General features: G+C 41.1%; 1 protein-coding gene across 1 annotated transcript in view; it reads left to right on the plus strand.

Moving 5' to 3' along the window:
• The window catches only part of COG3 (component of oligomeric golgi complex 3), a 1722808-nt gene that overhangs the window by 60160 nt on the left and 1643942 nt on the right, over positions 1-18706 (plus strand). Inside the window, exon 2 of the mRNA XM_044072049.1 lies at positions 11097-11243. Within this exon, the coding sequence (XP_043927984.1) occupies positions 11097-11243 (147 nt within the window). The remainder of the gene's footprint in view (positions 1-11096; positions 11244-18706) is intronic.

Consider the following 18706-nt stretch of genomic DNA (forward strand, 5'->3'; position numbering starts at 1 on the left):
AAATTGTAAACTTGTACAACTTTGTTTTTCAGAATTTTGAATGGTCAGAGTCATATATTAAAATTTGTACTGACTAATTATAGGATCATAGGTATATACTAGGCTAATTGTGAAAGTGTGAGTAATGTTTTATCTGCAGTTTCTTCTAGTGCATCAGTCACTACTCATTGTTTACAGTGTGTGTGTGTATGACTGTTGATATTACTTCCAGTGCTATGGCCACCAGTACTGTTCTGAGGAGGTTTGCATCGCTGCATTCCCAGAACCTCCCAGACAGTGAAAAAATGAGATTTTGAATTCACCTTTGGATAGAGTTAGTGATTTTGTTGTAGAGGTGGTAAAGTATGATGAAAAGAACAAGCTGGTACAGGGAATCTCTAAGATTTTTCATCACTCCTTTTCCAAAATGTCCAAGGGACTTTCCATCTTTTCATCCAATTTTCTCAAAAAAAAAACCCAGAAAAAAACAATGTCAATAAATTATAGGTAAACAGACTTTTAAGAAGAAAAGACAAGGCAGTTCTTCTTGAACTTCCAAAAAACAAGGACAGTCCAACAGTTCTGAGCACTATTCAAGAGACTTTGTGACCACTTCCCACTCTGACCCAATTTTTTCTTCCAGAAACTCTGAATCTCCATTTTTTTTTCTTTGGCAAGAAATAGTTTCAGGCAAATGGGTTTTGAAAATCATTCATTAAGATTACAGATGGCAGTGGGAGGAATTTCTTCCTTCTTGGGGGGGGGAGGGGCTCTCTTATTTCCAGCTTTTCTTCATCACATGCTTTTCCAAGGAGTAATAGAACCAGTTCGTTAGGTGGGGAAGGTTTTTTATTCAAGAATGTTCCTAATGCCAAAGAAAGAAAGAAAATGCTTGGAGACCAGTTCTGGATCTCTCTTTCGTAAACTTGTTTGTGACTGTGCCCAAATTCAAAATGATGTCCCTTCACTACCCGTACTTCTTCCTCTTTCAAGTTTCTGATAACACTAGACTTAAAAGATGCTTATCACACACCTATTCATCCAGGCTTCAGATGTTTCTTAAGGTTTTTTGCGTCTGCATCACATTGAGCTCTCTGCTTTACTCTTTGGACTATCCACTACATCAAGGGTGTCCACAGAATGTCTAGCTCCAATTATAGCTCCATTGCAGGCTACTTGCTTATTTTGGCAGTCTCTTTTTCAATGTGTCTGGAATCTCTCTCTTGAGCAAGAGATCTGTTACACAAGCTGAGATTCCAAGAGAGCATTCAAGTCTTTGTTGACTCCTTCACACGGGATTGTGTTCCTGGGATGTCAGCTAGACATCTCAGTTCAAAGAGTTTTTCCTCCACAGGAAAATAATAGATCTCTATCTAGGTCTGTTTCTAAGGTTTTTTCCACTCTGACTCCATTCACTGCAATGGAATACACTATGCTTTTTGTCTCTTGGCATCTGCAATTCGCATGATAGCCATTGCGAAACTCCACGTGAGAAAGACACAGCGGTATATGAAATGTCTTTGGTCTTATTATCAACACCCTTTATCTTTTCAAATCCCCCTGCTGGGGTATGTCAGAAAAGAAATAATTTGTTGGAGACAACAGATATCCTTAAATCTAGGTCTCCGTTCTCCAAAGAAGTCTGTCACAGGTGCCTCAGACTTTGCTTGGAGAGCAGTTTTAGGAAGGATAAAAGTGCAGAGGGTGTGGGACAACAAGGACAAATGCGAGCACATAAATATCAAGGAGATGCTTTCCTTGATCAAGGTACTCAACTCTCTGAACTATCTTTGGTCCCTAGGACCTCTTCAAGGGGTTACCGATAATACCACAGTCACGTAGTACATCAGTGAGCATGGTGCAGACTAGTGATGTTAACTTGAGATATAGCTTAATTCCAAAGTCTGACTCTACATGCATCCTACATTCTGCTAGAGCAAAATTGTGACAGACTAGCTGAACAGGACCAGGTCAGACCATCTGGAATAGAAACTAGAGCAGGGGGTGTTCCAAGACTTGATCTATATGTGGGAAGTTCCTCAAGTAGTCCTCTTTTCTTCCTGTCTGAACAATCAGCTACCAAGATTTTGTTCCAGGACTCCATGCAAGAAGGCCTGGAAGACAGATGCCTCTTTCCTTTCCTTGGACAGGAATACTCCTGTATGCTTTTCCACCCTTTCCACTAATATCTGGGGTACTTCTGAAGATTAAGAAGGAATCCCCCAAGATCATTGTGGTGACTCCCTTCTGACCCAGTTAACCATGAATGTTCTTTGTAGTCACTGTTGTAGTACTGATTCTTGGGTCTTCCTGCCATGCATAAGCGCATGACTGGCACAGTTTGAGTCTTTACATCATCCCTAGCCGGTGAACATTTGAACGTCCAGATATAAGAAGGGCATCTGTCGGTGCCATCTTCCATTCTTTTTATCCATGCAGTCTGATGCACTTCATGTGTGTTCAGTACACTTGCAGTCCATTGGTCAGCTTGTTTTTTTTTCCAGAGAACCATCTTCTTCCAGTCAGAAAATTAATTATTGGGGAAATTTCTCTACTCAAAAAGGTCAGCAATTGCTTGAAGTGTGGGAAGCAAATCCTGCATACATAATGATTTTCACTCCTTTTTTTCTGTTCTGCTTGGGTACTCAGCACAATGTCTCTACCTGTGCAAAATTCCATGCAAAAACTCTAAAATGTAAGGCTAAGGTACTAGCTGCCCATATGGAGTCCTCTTCAGGTTCCCAGGTTGCATCACAATCCACTGCTACTGCAGGGCCTCCACAAACTCCAATAACCGCTTTTGTTATTCCAAAAAAAACAGACAAAAAGGCCAGGGACCCTGATGTTACTGAGAAAGCTCCATCTCTAGGTTGTAAGTCAACCAATGGCCCAAATTAAGCACCTTTGCAGCCCCCCAGTCCACAGATTCCTAGGGCTGAACCCTCTGGAGTCCGCAATGGTCTCTGTCCTGCTTGTGAATACTACCATGGCACACGTCTGTCGGGTCTGAGGTCACGCCGCAGGCCTCATTTTCCGATGTCCACACTGTAGGTTTCAAGATTAGATGATGGGGAAGCAAGCAGTCCTCACTGGCTCAGGCCCACTACAGAAAACTAAATTTGCTTTCACCCAGGCCACTTGCTATTCCTCTGTACACACAGTACTAAAAGATGTCTTTGAAGACATTACTTTATATGCCAATTCTCTACTGCCTGCTGCTTGAATCCAGACAGGTTTTACAGAGTGCTTGAATCTAAAAAGTACTTTTACAAAAATCTGGTCTGACCCTTTTGTAGTCTCCACTGACTCCTCAAAAGGTGTACATAAGGGACCAACCAGACATCTCCTAGCTAATGACAGAGAAAAGAGACCATTAAATTTGGGAAGAAAGGTTATGCTTCTCCCACTCTGGCAATGAGAGCTTTGAATTGCTAGTTCAGTATCCTAGAGTACCTTGAATCTCTCCAACACAAATTTTTAGCTAAGATAGAATGTATTGTGGCTAGAACCTTATCTAAGAAAATCCAGGGAACAGCCAGAGAAGCTTAAAAGTCTCCAGACACTCTTTAAAATGTGACTATGATGCCTTAGATGCCTCCTGCTAAGTAGATGCCACAAGTTCTGTCATCTCCAGACATGCATGGCTTAGGACCCAGCCCCTGACAGATCAGGTGAAGGCTGTCATTTTGATCCTCCAGCTGAGCAGTTTTTGGAGAGGATGGATTAAAAAGAAAAGCGAAAGCAAATTTAATCTGTTAAAGAATTTTACTTGTTTCTGACTCCAAGGTGTACAGTATGATTTACCCTTCTTAAATCTTAATCATTTACACATAGGCAGGGCAAGGGGCGACCTCCTTTTGGCAAAAGACCTAAATAATCCAGGAGACTGAAACCAGAAAAGTCGCACAGCGCAGGGAGCTCCAAAGAGCCCACCCAGCACAGAAACCAACTGTGACTATGTTCAACCCCAGCTTTCAATACCCCCCCCCAGTCCTCTAGCTGGAAGCCTCTCCTTCCTAACCCAATGAAAAAACATCATGAGGAACCAGTGGATCCTAAGCATCGTAGAGAAAGGGATACTACATCCAGTTGAGAAATACAACCCTTTTTGGACATTTCAAAGCCACCAAAAGTGCAATGAAAACCTCTCATCACCTATTCTTGGGGAACTACTTCCCCAAGGGCCCATCCAGCCCGTCTCTCTAGGGTAAGAGGGATAAGGCTTCTACTCAAGAAATTTTCTGGCTCCAAGAAAGAAGGGCAACTGGAAACCCATCTTGGACCTCTCAAAACTAAACAAGTTTCTCAGCATCCCAAAATTCAAATGCTTATGTTGCAAAAACTACTGCCCATGATCTTCCAAGGTGCCTTCATTGTCGCTCTAGATCTAAAAGATGCTTAACTCCATATCCCCATAGCAGACAGTCCTACCTATAACTTGTAGCAATGGGTTGTCATTTCCAGTTCTGTGCTTTACCATTTGGGGCTAGCTACTGCTCCCAGAGTTTTCCCAAAATATCTAGCTCTTCTGATAGCATGTTGCAGAACTCTAGGTGAGTTCATATTTATTCCTACTTATATGACTTTCTCATTCAGGGAAGATCCACATCAGAGACCCTAGATGCCTTGCAAATCACATTAGACTGCTTTCAGGAAGTATGTCTCACATTAACTCTTCAAAAATCTCAAACAAGGATCCTCTTTCTGGGTGCCTTCCTAGGGTCGAGCTAACAAAAAGTCTTCCTTCACCAAGACAAGATTAGTTTCTGGACAGGCTGTCTGACCAGTCTTCTTCCAGAGCACCTTGTCATTGGAAGAGAATTCCTGAGAATACTGAGGTGCATAGCATCCTGCATTCTCATCACCCCCTTGGCAAAGTTGCATATGAGGAAACTTCAGAGGTTCCTGAAAAAAAATGCTTGGGAGCAGCATTCCCAACCTTTGGAAACCCTACTGCCTCTCCTTCCATGCCTGAAAAAGGAGCTCCTTTGGTGGAAGAACACCATACAGAGGAACCTGAGTGCACATTTGTCTTGACCAGAAGCAGAGAAGACCATCACCACAGACAGTTCAGACAGCTTGGGTGGCCCACGTAGTTCCCTGAAAGTCCAGGGAATTTGGTCTCCTTAGCAGAGGAAATTGCATAGAAGTCAGAAGGAGCTACTAGCACTCTACCTGGCCACAAAAGCTTTTCAACAGAACTTAAGCCCAGGGACCTTGCAAATTTGAACAGACAACAGCACAATGACGTGGTACATAAACAAGCAAAATGGAACTTGTCCAGGAAAACTTGGATACTGGCCCAAGAAATTGGGCTAACCCTCATAACTTCTTATTTTCTGGGTAAGAACAATATCCTGGCAAATTCTTTAAGAAGGGACCTCCTACACTCCAACAAATGGATGCTGTTGAGAGAGGTCTTCCTGGACCTAGCCATATGGTGTGGGGGTCCCCTCAGTCGACTTGTTCACCTCTCACTACAGCAAATGACTACAGAAGTGATGCTCCAGAACTCAACAGACAGTTGCTTGGAAAATAGATGCTTTCACCTTCACATGGACAAGTTGGTTCCTGTATGCATTCCCACCCTTACTCGTGACCCCCAGGGTACTGCAAAAATTGGAGTGGACAGACCCAGCATGATCCTAATGGTCCCCTTCTGGTCAAGACAGTAATGTTTCTCCCTTCTCCTGACACTCAGCAAGGAGAGATTCTGCACCCTACTGCAGGAAGTAAATCTCAACCAAACCAAGGGGTTCACCCTTAGGTTAACAGCCTGGAGGATTGGGTTTTGACAACAAGGAGTTAGTTCTGTCCCATAGGCTTGTTTTCCATTCTAAGGGAAGCAAAGAAACCCGATAGCAGAAAATCATTCCTGGCAAAATGGAAAATATTTTCCATCTTGTCACAGTAAAAACACTAAACTTTTTAGGGCAGACATTAACTTTCTTTTAAAGTACCTGCAGACCTCTTTAGACTAGGACCTTCCTATTCCAGCATTGAAGTACGTGCATCTGCCATATCAGCTTGCCTACACAGTGCCTCACCTGTCTTCTTGCACCCCCACATGAAGCTTTTTTAAAATGGGGGACCACCCAGAAGGAACAGTTTTCCAGCATGGGATCCAAATTTTGTGTCAACCGTTTTCCAGCATGGGATCCAAATTTTGTGTTAAACCCCCCCCCCCCCCACTAAACCTGCTGCCAGAGCCTCTCTGTCGAAGATCACCTGGAAGACCACTTTTTTATAGCTATTACATCAACTAGGAGAGTTTCTGAGCTACAAGCCCTCATGTAAAGAGCCTTTCACTGTCTTTCATGGGGATGAGGTCACTCAGAACAAACTCATCTTTTATGCCTGAGGTGGTGTCAGAACTTACTTTAAACCAAGTTATCCACTTACCAGTTTTCTTCCCAAATCCGGAGAACATCCTCTGATTCCTGGATGTGCGCAGACTGATTAGGTACCATCTAGACTGGATAAAACCCCTAACAGAGCAGAGCAATTACTGGTGGCTTTCACAGAGGGTAAACTGGACAGGCCTATCTCCAAACAAGCCATTTTTAATTAATAGCAAACTGGATTAAGTTCTGCTACTCGCACCATGAAAAAAAATTTACCCTGGCTTATTAAAGCCCACTCCACCAGGTATGGGGGGCAGCTGTCACTGCTTTCATCAGAGAATTCTGTACCCCAGCCAGCCTAGAGGCAGCCACATGGAACCCCATGCACACCTTTATAAAACACTATAACCTAGCCTAGGCAATATCTTCAGGGCTAGAACTGCTTTCACTACTGCCATCCTGCAAAATCGTATTTCCTAGGATCATATAGATGAATCACTACCCAACTTTTAGCTTTGGGAGTCCTCCCAAGAATCAGTGCTGCAAAACTGACTACAAAGGAAATAGTACAGTTGTCCCACTTACTGTAATTGTAGATGTTCAACTAGATCAAGTGTTGCAGTACATACTCCCACCCTCCAACCCCTCTATCTGCTGTTCACTTGTATCCCCCTTGCTGGTTGCAAGGGGTAGAGGATTTTTTTTTCTGCATATAGTCCTCTTTATCTCCATACCCTCTTTGCCGCATATGTTTTTCCTTCTTAATTAAATTCAGACAACTGGGAAGGCTATGCTGTCCTCGGGCATCAGACTGCTTGTTCACTGCTTAAAAAAGCCTGAAGAAGGCACTGATGGACACCCTTTTTATACTCTTGACATTCAGACATCGGTCTTTATCCTTTGGCTAGGGATGATATAAAGACTCTGGAATTTGGACCGGTCATGGGATTCTGCATGGTAGAAAGACCTAGGAATCAGTACTGCAACATTGATCTACTCATAAATCTACAAGTATGGTAAGTGAGACACAATTATATTTTATCCCTTTTTTGGAAATGGTCAGGGGCTATTACCACAAGCTTCCAAACAGACTGGATCTACTTGCACAAGAACAGCGATGCTTGATACACCCTGACATCATTCAGTTTTAGTTGACTGTCTGAATTCCTTTTAGGCACTTGTTTACTGAGGATGTGCAGCAAGTTCTAATGGAGGCAAAAAGTCTGCTAGTAGAAAACCATATATTAGGAAATGGAAAAGGTTTTCTATTTGGTGCCAACAACTAACTAGCACCCCATTCAGGGCTAGTTGTTTGCTAGTTTTACAATATTTGTGTGTTACTATCCTATGCCCTTTCTTATTCCTCTGTCAAGGTTCATTTATTGGCCATTTCAGCATGTCTGCCTATGGATCCTATTCTTTCAATGCAGTCTCGTGTCAAAATATTTTTGAAAGGGATTTTTGCTTTAGGCAGCTCCAAGAAAACCAGTGATCCTTCCTTGGAATCTTAATTTTGTGTTAGAGAAGCTGACACTTATTCCATTTGAACCAGCTTCCTGGCTGACGTGAGGTTCTTAACATGGTAGACAGTTTTATGCATTTCTATGACCTCTGCAAGAGGGGTATCTGAGTTGACAGTTCTTATGGTAAGTCAACTCTATTTCATTTCCATAGTTACAGGTTTCTTTAAGCATAAAAGAAAGATTAGTTCTCAAAGTGGTATCTAACTTTGCTTTAAGCCAAACTATCCATCTTCCCGTTTTCTTCCTGAACTTAAAAATGAGTGGGAAAGGATACTCCATACCTTGGATGTTCACACACAATTGTGGTACTACCTTGAGCTAAATCTTTCTTGAACTATGTCTTTTTATCTTTGGATCAATTGCTCCTTTTTTGTGAAGGAAGGAAGAAGGGATAACCTGTGTCAAAGTAGACTATTTTCAAATGGATGGCCGAAGCTCTCACCTTTAGCTATACTCACCATAACAAAACTATTTCTGCCAGGGGTCAAGGCACACTCTCTATCAGGGCCTTGGCTTTTTGGAAAGGGTTGGATTCTAGAAATTACACACAATCTCTACATTTGCACCTACACCTACACACCTACACCCACACACCTACATCTACATCTACACACACACACACACACATACACGCACACACCCCTTTACAAAACACTGTAAGCTTGATTCCTTCTCTAGGACCATTCTCCAGGGACTCCTGGACTTTTCTCCTTCCACCTTCCAAATGTAGTTAGCTAGGGTAATCTACCCATATAGCTAAAGTTACTGCGGCAGTGATGAGTATTATGAACTTAAATCAGAACAGTGGATGTTTGAATGATTGCTGCTACAGTAGTCACTCCTTCCATCCCCCATGTTTTTGGTGTGCTTCTTATGCCAGGGTGTGGACATTTATTTTTTGTTCCTAGTTTTGTCCTCTGGGCTTAGTCTCCCTCTCACTGTTGGCAAGAAAGTTTTGAAGAGCTTGTGCCCAAACTTGCCATTTAGTCAGCTCATCTTGAACTATTTGACAGTTTGCACATGTGAATGGTGCCCTGAAGCTTTGGAAGCTGGCTTAAAGCCTAGCAGGATATAACCAATAAAACTAAGGCTACTGCAGCAGTGATCATTCAAACCTCTACTGTTGTGGTAAGTTTTCTCACACAACTGTACTTTTGCTAGTATAATCTAGCAGCAGGGCAGTAGTGCACTGGCCACTCAAGGACGATGTTCATCTCTTGAAAATGTTACCATAAGTTAAGTAATAATGGTGACTTGAAGCCTTAACGTCACAGTGAATCTCACAGTGAATCTTGTTGTAAAACCACAATAAAGATGCACGAAAGATGTTCTTCACCACAAAAAAATATATCCAATTACCAATGATGCAAAAATTTATTTTAAACTATTTTCAGCAACTTTTTTCAGCTTAAATTACAAATAAATTCTCTAGCGCCTCTGCAAACTTGCCTTTAACAGAGTAAGAAATTTCTAATTCATACATTCTCACTTTTATACACAGATACAACACACCCACACAATCGATCAATTAATACATAAAGAGACAATATCCAAAATTTCTACGCTATGCATAAAATATTGACTAAATCAACTACAATAAATTATTGCAATAAACTTTTCCATGAACAATCCTAATTTAACCCAATAGGGTTTAATGTATTATATTTTAAAATCAAACATTTCTTTTTTTCTTAATATACACTTAATTTGTTGTTCACTCAAATACTCACTTCTCATTACACTTTCTAAAACAGTTACTACAATCCCTCAGGGTTACCATTATGATATTTATTAAAGTGCAATGCTATGGCACTAGTTTGTTTATTATTTTTAATATCTCTAACATGCTCTTTAATTCTGCAAGCAAATGTTCTCTTTGTTTCCCCTACATAAAATTTATTACAAAGACATTTCATGCCATATACAACTCCCACTGTTTTACAATTAAATGTTCACAGTGAATCTTGTTACAGTGGTTGCTTCTTCAATGTATGTTTTTGCTTTGCTGTCTGATCAGAGTGAGAAAACAGAGTAATGTATGTATGAATTCCAGCGACTCTGTGAAATATAGTCAGGAAATTTGAGAAACATTTTATTTGTATCTGGATCTCGGAAATAAACTTGTCTGAAGCAAAGCAAGTACTAGTATAAAAAGGGAAGGCGTGTATGTGCTAGCATGCATCTTATGTTTTTCATTGTGTATATGTTCATCCTCCGTTTATGTCATACCTCTCACCAGTCTTGGTCTTTAGTGTAGACAACATAGTTCTGATGTATTATGGTAGAAGTTAGAAGTGGCATTTAACCAAATGTTGTGCGGTGATGGAAAGGAAGAAAATATCTGTGTTGATCATCTAGTAAAGAAACTTTCAGAACCTTTGTAATAATCATCTTGTGTTTTGAATCCTTGCTTTAGAAGATTGTGTATTAAGTGCTTTACAGGTTGTAAGAAATGATTGCTACTTTTTTTGTAAGCTGTCACAAATGGTTATGTTTTATCATTTATGGTGCCAAGTATGCTTATAGCGAGCATAGAAAACTTGCCAGCATTAAAAGGTTATTATTGGTCTTTGTGGCATGCTTGTGTATGTATGCAGGCATTGTTCAATTGCCCTATTTTTATTCTCCGTTTGTGTGGTTTAAGGAAAATGTTACATTTTTATGTTTAGTCTAATAGATGAAATGTAGTATGTTTGTTACCTAAAATGAATAACATTATGCATCATAATGGTCATTTCTGATCCCCCACCTTTGGAAGAACCTGTATCCAGCAGAGTAGCACCCTTTCCACCTTAAAGGAAAAACCTAGATAACCGGATGGGCAGACTCCAGTTCTTCTCGGTTTGTGTTGTATTGCCCTCCTTGATGCTGGAGGGAACCTTTGAATATATTTTATTAGCCAGGCTGGCAAAGGTCTCGAGACTGAGTGCTTAGTACTTGTCTATGAACCTAAGTTGATTTGAAGGTTTCTGTAAAACTACGCTTTAAAAGCACGATTTGTACAGCTGAAGATCTACAAGCTGGCCTGTCTTTCTTTGTACTTGATGTAGTATGCAGCAGAACTTCTGGTTGTGTTTAGTAAATTCATCCTGTACATCTCATACATTTAAAATGTAGCTTTAGATACTTGCACTTGAACTTTTTTGACTCTCAGTTTTGGGATTTGTATATGTTTTAATGTGCTTTGCTTTTAAGGGACGCTAGAGAGTATCATTGTGATTGATTGATTGTTGCATTTCTTATCACACAGCTGCCCATTGAAGATCTCTGTAGTTTGACATCTCGTTCCATTACTGTTCCGCTGATGCCATCTGTACCAGAATCAACAGAGGACATTCTTCTCAAGGGCTTTAGTACTTTAGGCTTGGAAGATGAAAGAATAGAAACATCACAGCAGGCAAGTTCTGCAAATGCAGTTTATTCTTAACAGTAGTGGAACAGTCACTTCTAAAAATGTCATACAGTACACCATCTTGTAGTGGAATTGTAATGTGAAACGTTTCTTTTCTGTAATCATTAATTTCATAGAAGCTCTGGCTTTAAGTGTAGATAAATCTTTCTTGGTGAACCTAGTTTCCTCATTTCTGCCTTTTGCATGGGTCTATATCACTTCATCAAAGTATTATATCGAATACCTTTTTTAGAACCCTTTTGAGCAAAACACCTAATTGTCGAATTTAGCGAATTACATTTAATGGAACTGTTTTTGTTGACCACCATAAAAGCATGGAATGTTTAAAGGCACTTGGCAACTGCGGTACCTGGAACCATTTTACTGATAAACTTTATATTTAAAACATTAAAAATCAGGTTACTAACCTAATATACTTATTAAAACACCTTTGCAAATTAAGTATAACTACTCCAAGATTGCACTATGTTGATAAATGGGGTAAACTATTAATAGGCTATGAATATTCATGCCGGTAGCAGTATGGATATTCATTAACTATTACAGATTGTTGAATGATGGGCGGGGTTTAGGTGGGACTTGCTACTGCGGATATTGTGTTCTGGGTGTTGGCCAACAAAAGCAAAGTTTCTTTGAAAGCTCGAGTCCAGGATTGTTGAGCTATACCTACTGATAAATGTTTATTTTATGTATGGATAGTTGTACACAAAAGTTATGCTTGTATGGCAACATTTCCACTTAAGTAATTCCATTTAGCTTATATTCTGCACTTTCTTCCATTTATTTTGATCTCCTATTCCACGTTATTTTGGCATATATTTGTAATGAGATTTTATTTTAAGATTTATGTTCTTCATTAAGTTTAAGACCATTAGGGCGGCCACGGTGGTGCAGTGGTTAGCATTGTCACCTCACAGCAAGAGGTTCTCCAGTTCAATCCTCGGCTGGGGTGCCTTCTGTGCGGAGTTTGCATGTCCTCCCTGTGGTCGCGTGGGTTTCCTCCGGGTACTCCAGTTTCCTCCCACATCCCAAAGACATGCTGCAGGTGGATTGGACAGTCTGAATTGGCCCTAGGTGTGTGTGTGTGTGTGTGTGTGTGTGTGTGTGTGTGTGTGTGTGTGTGTGTGTGCCTTCTGTGGAAGGTTGGGCGCCGGGCTGGCAACTCGACACTGTAAAACTCCACTGCCAATCATGAGCGGACATGTGATCCACTGTGGCGACCCCAAACCGGGAAAAGCCGAAAGAAGATTAAGTTTAAGACCACATTCCTGTTAGAAGATTGTTGCTTGTTTTATTTGACATTAGCTACATCACATTTTGAATTCGTTGACCCTCATATTTTGAAATTCTTGATTGCCAGAATTGTTAAAATGCATTTCTGTTTTTTCTTTAGGAAATTGAGATTTTTGCAATATCTTGAGGGTAGTGTTTGTAAATTTCCAATCTTACTTTGACAGTGTGACCAAACAGTCTGAAGCTGTAGCTACCTGTTTGAGACTAGCTTTCACATACTGACTTTTTGTATGTATTTTTAAACACCTTAATTGAATTATCATTGGTGACATAGGCAAACTTACCTTTATAACAAAGTAATCAAAAAAGTAATTAAAATTCAACCAACAAATTAAATGATTAAAACTATTTACAAAGTCCATAACCAATACTGATCTCAAACAATAACATTAATATTTTTCTAATAAGTAATTAAGTTTTTGCTAGTATAATTTCTTGTGAGTGATATTCATAGTTGTATATAGTTTGCAGTTCTTTGTTGCAAACAATTTTTGCTAGACACACAAAATCTGAAAAAGAGATGACATTTTTATTTTTCCATTTCATTGTAATTACCTTTCTGCCAATAGCCAGAATAGACCATAAGAGAGGCACTTGAGTTCTAGGAATAAAATTCAGAATTGGTACATTAAATACAATTAAATAATTTGTTATATTGCAATTGTTTGACCATAAGGCTTTAGTAACATTTTTAAATTCTTCCCAAAATGTAACAACCCATTTGACATTCCAAAGCCATGTGTTTCTAGTCAGCCACTAACTGTCACATCTTCAGCATGTTATATTTTTGTTTTTACTAAAACGGGCTACTTTGTTTGGGGTTAAATACGTCTGTGTCAAAATCTCCAAGTAAAGATTCTCCAGTAATTAGATGGAGAATTAATTGCAGATTTTAAATACAGTTTTTATTGACTTCTGAAAATTTCTGTATTTCAGTAGAATAATTCCAATGAGACACGTCAAAGGCCACATACTCTGATCTTAATATTTTGAAAATTATTGAGAAGTATGATTTATTTTTTATAAATGTCACTACTGATCTGAAAGAAAAATTCTAATATTTTAGGACTGGGTTCAGTATTCAAGAATTTGTAATTTATTATCTACAAAGCCCCTAAAAACCTGTAAATCCAACCAACTTATTTTATTTATAAGTATTGTATTTTTTTCTGTGTTTTGTAAATTTAAAATGGAATAAAAAGTATTTAGAAAAAAAAGAAAAATGAGTAATTAAACATATTAAGTTCACATTTACAAAAATTATACAGCACATATAAATTGTTAGCTATCAAATAAGTAAAGCAACATTACATAGTGTTCAATTCCTACCTTTTCTTGAACCTTATTCATTCTCCTAACCATTTTATGCATGCATGTATTGTTCCCCAAATTTCCATTTTTCTTCTATGTAGTTTGTTCCTACCCTTTTCTAAGGTTGCCGCTTCCTGCTCTTTTATCTCCATTACAGTATTCACTACTTCATGTATAGTTAGTTTAGATTTTTATTTCCATTTTCTAGTTACTGCTTTTTTGACAGCCACCACATTTAAACTTAACAAGACCTTAATATGTCTAGACATTTCAGATCCTGTACCCTAGCTCAAAAATCATTTCCTTAGTTACACTCTTATGCTTGGTCAGTATTCCTGACAGAGTCTGCTAAGTTGTTACACTCTGTGAACATATGCTCCCAGGTACCTGTTTCTTCATCATTACACCTCCAACAGTTGTCATCTACCTGAGGAAGAATTCTTTGGAGACTCTCTGGTTATTTGCTCCCAATATCTTTGTTCCTTTGCCAGTTTTCTCCAATAAATTTCAGCCCCCTCTTGCCTGTTGTCTATATCCCTAATTGCAGTCATCCCTATCAGCAGAATCTCCTTTTCCATTCATATGTTGGCTTAGTTCTTAGGATACTTTCTGCTACTTTATGTATATAATATTCTGTATGATTGTTGATATTCTCCTTAAAGGCCTGCATCCAGAATCCCAGTCTCTTCTTGTTTCTTGAGCTTCCCCCCTGTTTCATCATCACCCCCTTTCTACTTTGAATTATAGTTTTCTACTTAACTGTGTATCTCTGAAATACCCCATTAGATCGGGTAATCCCAACTGCCCTATTCTGCAGCTTATCCCACTTGACTCTTGCCATCTTCACCTCCCAGATAAAGTCCTTCAGCTTTTTATTAATTGCTATCCACAACTTCTCCTCTGGTGATAAAAATAAGCCTGACCAGTGTATAAAGCTAATGAGACTAAAAATAATTTAACTGCTTGTATCTTACTATCCATATACATTTAACAAAGCTTCCATTTTCTCATTTTTTGTATTATCTTTAGATGTGAAGTTGTTCAATCTCGCCGTTCATTCTTGACTGATGGGTTCGGAGCTGATGGATCGGCTCCGGTACGACCATCTGCAAAGCTCGAGGTCTTCTAGTAGTTCGAGGCTAAGCCCCCTATCCCGAGATGCATTGTGAATTACCCCAGATCTAGTTTGCCAGGGCATCTGATCTGTGGTTCCAGTGAAAGCTCGGGCCAGTACAATTTAAAAACTTTTATATTTAGCAGTTGGTTAAATAATTTTTACTCCACTTTGATAAATAAGTTAGATAGTTAGGTAGTTAGCTTTTATATCTTTCTTAAAGCTCCCCTTCCTGTGTGTTATTAATCTTTAAAATATCGACCTTGTGTGTTTCGGCCTAGTTTTCTGTTAGTGTGTTTAAATAATTTTCTAGTGGCTATAAACAGCCTTTTTCTATTGTTGGCCTCGTGTGTTTTGGCCATAGTCTTTGTAGAGAGTGCGTTTAAATATTCTAGTGGCTATATACAGCTTTTTCTAGTTTAAAAAATTTTTTTTGGGACTCTATCTCAGGTTCATTTCTGTGTGTGTGTGTGTGTGTTTAGAGCCTAGTAGCTTTAATAATGTCTGATTTGCGTGTTAAAGTAATTATGGCAGATGATAATGACAAACATCCCAAGTCGGGCATTAAAAATGCCCAGACTGCAATCAGAAAATGTCAGTGACTGATGGACAATGTTACCTGTGTGTATTGTTTAGGGGCTGTCCACTTGCAAGAAGAATCTTGTGCTATCTGCCATTCCTTTTCATCAAGAGTGTTGTTAGAGAGGAAAAGGAAGTTAATGGACAGGGGTTTGCTTAAACACCCCTTTCAAGAGGCTTTGAGTGACCAGGATGTGGCCGGCAAATCTAAGTCCTCTAAGTCCTCTGTTGAATCTAAGGACTCCAAGCACTCAAAAAAATCAAAAAAGTCTGATGACTCTGCGACATTGGCTCCGCAGACTTCAGAGCCGACTGTCTTTTCTTTTCTGAGCCGGCCCACATCCTTGGAAGCCGGTATCCCAAGTGCCTCAGTCATCATTGCCCCAGTCGGCACCATCGGTGCATTCATCTAAATCATCTGTCAGTCTTTCAGATTTGGATATGGATCGATTGGTGCAGAAGCTTTTACAGGCACCAGGCCTTGCTAATTTGTTGTCGGCTCCGACCCAAGTGGCTTTGGAGCTGAAGACCACTACTACTGCTTTGGCTACTCCTCTTCTGAGCCGTGTCGACCCTTCGGAGCCAGAAGAAGCAGACCTGCTGATTGTGGAGCCTTTGGAGCCGAGACCTGCTCCGGTGTCCTCGGCTCCATCCATTCTGACATCCTCGGTGCCGACCGGGGACTCTAGCAGCCGACACTCTCCACTCGGATCCAGGGAGGATAGTCGGACCGACTGGTCAGTGTCGACTCTTCCTCTTGGGGCTTTGGCTCGGATGAGCTCTGCTCCTACCTCCTTGGAGCCCACTGCCTTGGTGTGGGAGGGTTTGACGGTTCCCTCGATCCATCGATTCCTTCCCATCAGAGCTGTGGTGCCTTCGAAGCCATGAGGAGAGCTTTGTCTCCAAAGACATCCTCGACTTCAGGTCTTGCTTCCTCATCCCTTAAAGCACATGTGTCTGCTAATGCTTCCATCGTCCAGGCTAACCGTAGAGACCCAAAGTCTCAGGTAGCCCCACAGAGTGCCCCCTGCTCTTCTGAGACCTCCCCAGAGGCTCCCACTGAGGAGGTCCCCAGGAAGAGATTGTATTAGAGGAGACACTTGGACTCCCCTCAGGAGTCTTTAACATCTGACACTGACTTGGATGAGTCAGAAGGGTCCCCACGGTCCCCCTCTGAGGATATCTCCTTTGCTGAGATACTTGAGATCCTTAGGCAGAGGGGTGACTGTTAGTCCAAAAGCCCTACTGAAGGTGAGTCAGTTCTCCTGAAGGCTTTTGGGTCTCAACCCTCCACCTCTTAGGTGTCTCCGCCCTTCGATGAGCTCATGCAGTTGGTTTCTCAAAGGGCGTGGAGTCACCAGAGTCCATGGAGCCTGTCCCTAGGAGGCCTAACAACTTTATTTCAGCCCCACCAGACAAAGCTTTCTTATCCAAAGGAGTCCCAGTTGATGCCATGGTGGTGGCAGCAGCCACCAAAATGGAAATGTCTGAGACTTTCTCGTCTATCCATCCCCCTAATAGAGAGTCTAGGATCATGGATAGATATGGGAAGCACATGTTCAGTTCAGCAACTTTTGCTCTCCGTTCACTGAACTACTTAACCCATTTTACTAGGTTGATGAGAGATCTCCTCAAGGAGTTGGGAGATGCTCTTCAGGATACAATAGCTGCAGGTGCTTCTGACAAAGTTGCTGCCCAGCTTTCTACCCTAAATTCTGTTGTCAACTCATCCATGCGTCTTCAGCTGATGGAACGAGTAGAGCAGCAGGTACAGGAATCGCTCTTAGAACACATTCCTGGATGCGCTTGTGTTCATTCCCAGAGCCCTTCAAGTCATCCTTCATTAACACCCCCTTTGATGGCTCATCCCTTTTTGGGCCTAAAGTGAAGGAAACCTTGACCAGGTGTGAGCAGGAGGAAAAGACTCTGTGTCTGCCATCGGAGTCTGTTTTTCCATCTCACCCGACCTTATCCCAAACGTCAAAGGGGAGGGAAAATATGGTTCCGGAAAGCCCAAGGAGCCTTTCAGGGCACAAGTGGTGAACCCCCCTCCAGGGGCAGAGAAGGGGGTAATAGTGGAAGACGCCACCCTCGCGGCAGAGGGGGTCCGCAACATCAGGGTGACGGAGGTCATTTCTCTGGGCAACCCTATCAGCGCTCCTGAAAAGAGACCCGACTGTCCTGCTCTAGAGGCAGTCGGGGGTCACTTATCTTTGTACCCAGGCTCCTGGCAAGAAATAAGACAGCTGGGTACAAAGTATCATTTCCAGAGGGTACTTTATACCATTCGCCACCCCCCCCCCATCCATAAGGAGGATCTCAGATGTTCCACCCAGTTACAGGGAACAAGCAACTATAGAGGACTGAAAGTTGCTACAAAAAAGAGTCAACCAGCCAGTCTCAGCAGACCAGACAGGATCTGGAACTTACTCAAGATTGTTTTTGGTTCCAAAGAAAACGGGACTGGAGACCCATTTTGGACCTCAGCAGACTTAACCAATATGTAAAGAAAGAGAAGTTCTGGATGGTCACGCTTCAGTCTGTTCTTCCCTTCTTAGGGAAAGACAGTTGGGATGTGCTTGATAGATCTCAAGGATGCGTACTACCACATAAAGATGGCCAGGCCATCCAGAGATCAGCTGTGTTTCCAGCTGGGAGCTAATCATTTTCAGTTTCAAGCCCTGCGCGTTGGTCTCACTACAGCCCCCAGAGTGTTCATCAAATGTATGGCAGTGGTCACGACTCATCTGAGGCATCTAGGATTCCAGGTGTTTCCATACCTAGATGATGGCTCCTTACCACCACCACCACCACCAAGCAGCAACTTATTCAGGCAAGGGAGTACACTCTGTCACTCTGCAATCATTTAGGTATTACAGTCAACTCAGAAAAGTCTGCCTTGTAGCCATCGCAGCATATTGTTTTTATCGAGGCAGAGCTAGACACCTCAACCACCACTCTAAGGCTACCAATTGAAAGAGTCTTCCTTCTTCTTTAGCATGTGTCAGCACATTGGTATCAAAGGACAGACCACCAGCTTCAGAAGTTCTGAAAGTATTGGGTATGATGGCTGCAGCAATCCTAGCCATACCATTAGCAGGAATGCATATGTGGATCCTTCATTGGCTGTTGTTCACTCAATGGCCTTACC

This window comes from Protopterus annectens, chromosome 5.part0 (genome assembly GCF_019279795.1).
Source record: "Protopterus annectens isolate FY-2018-M chromosome 5.part0, PAN1.0, whole genome shotgun sequence".
NCBI lineage: Eukaryota > Metazoa > Chordata > Ceratodontiformes > Protopteridae > Protopterus > Protopterus annectens.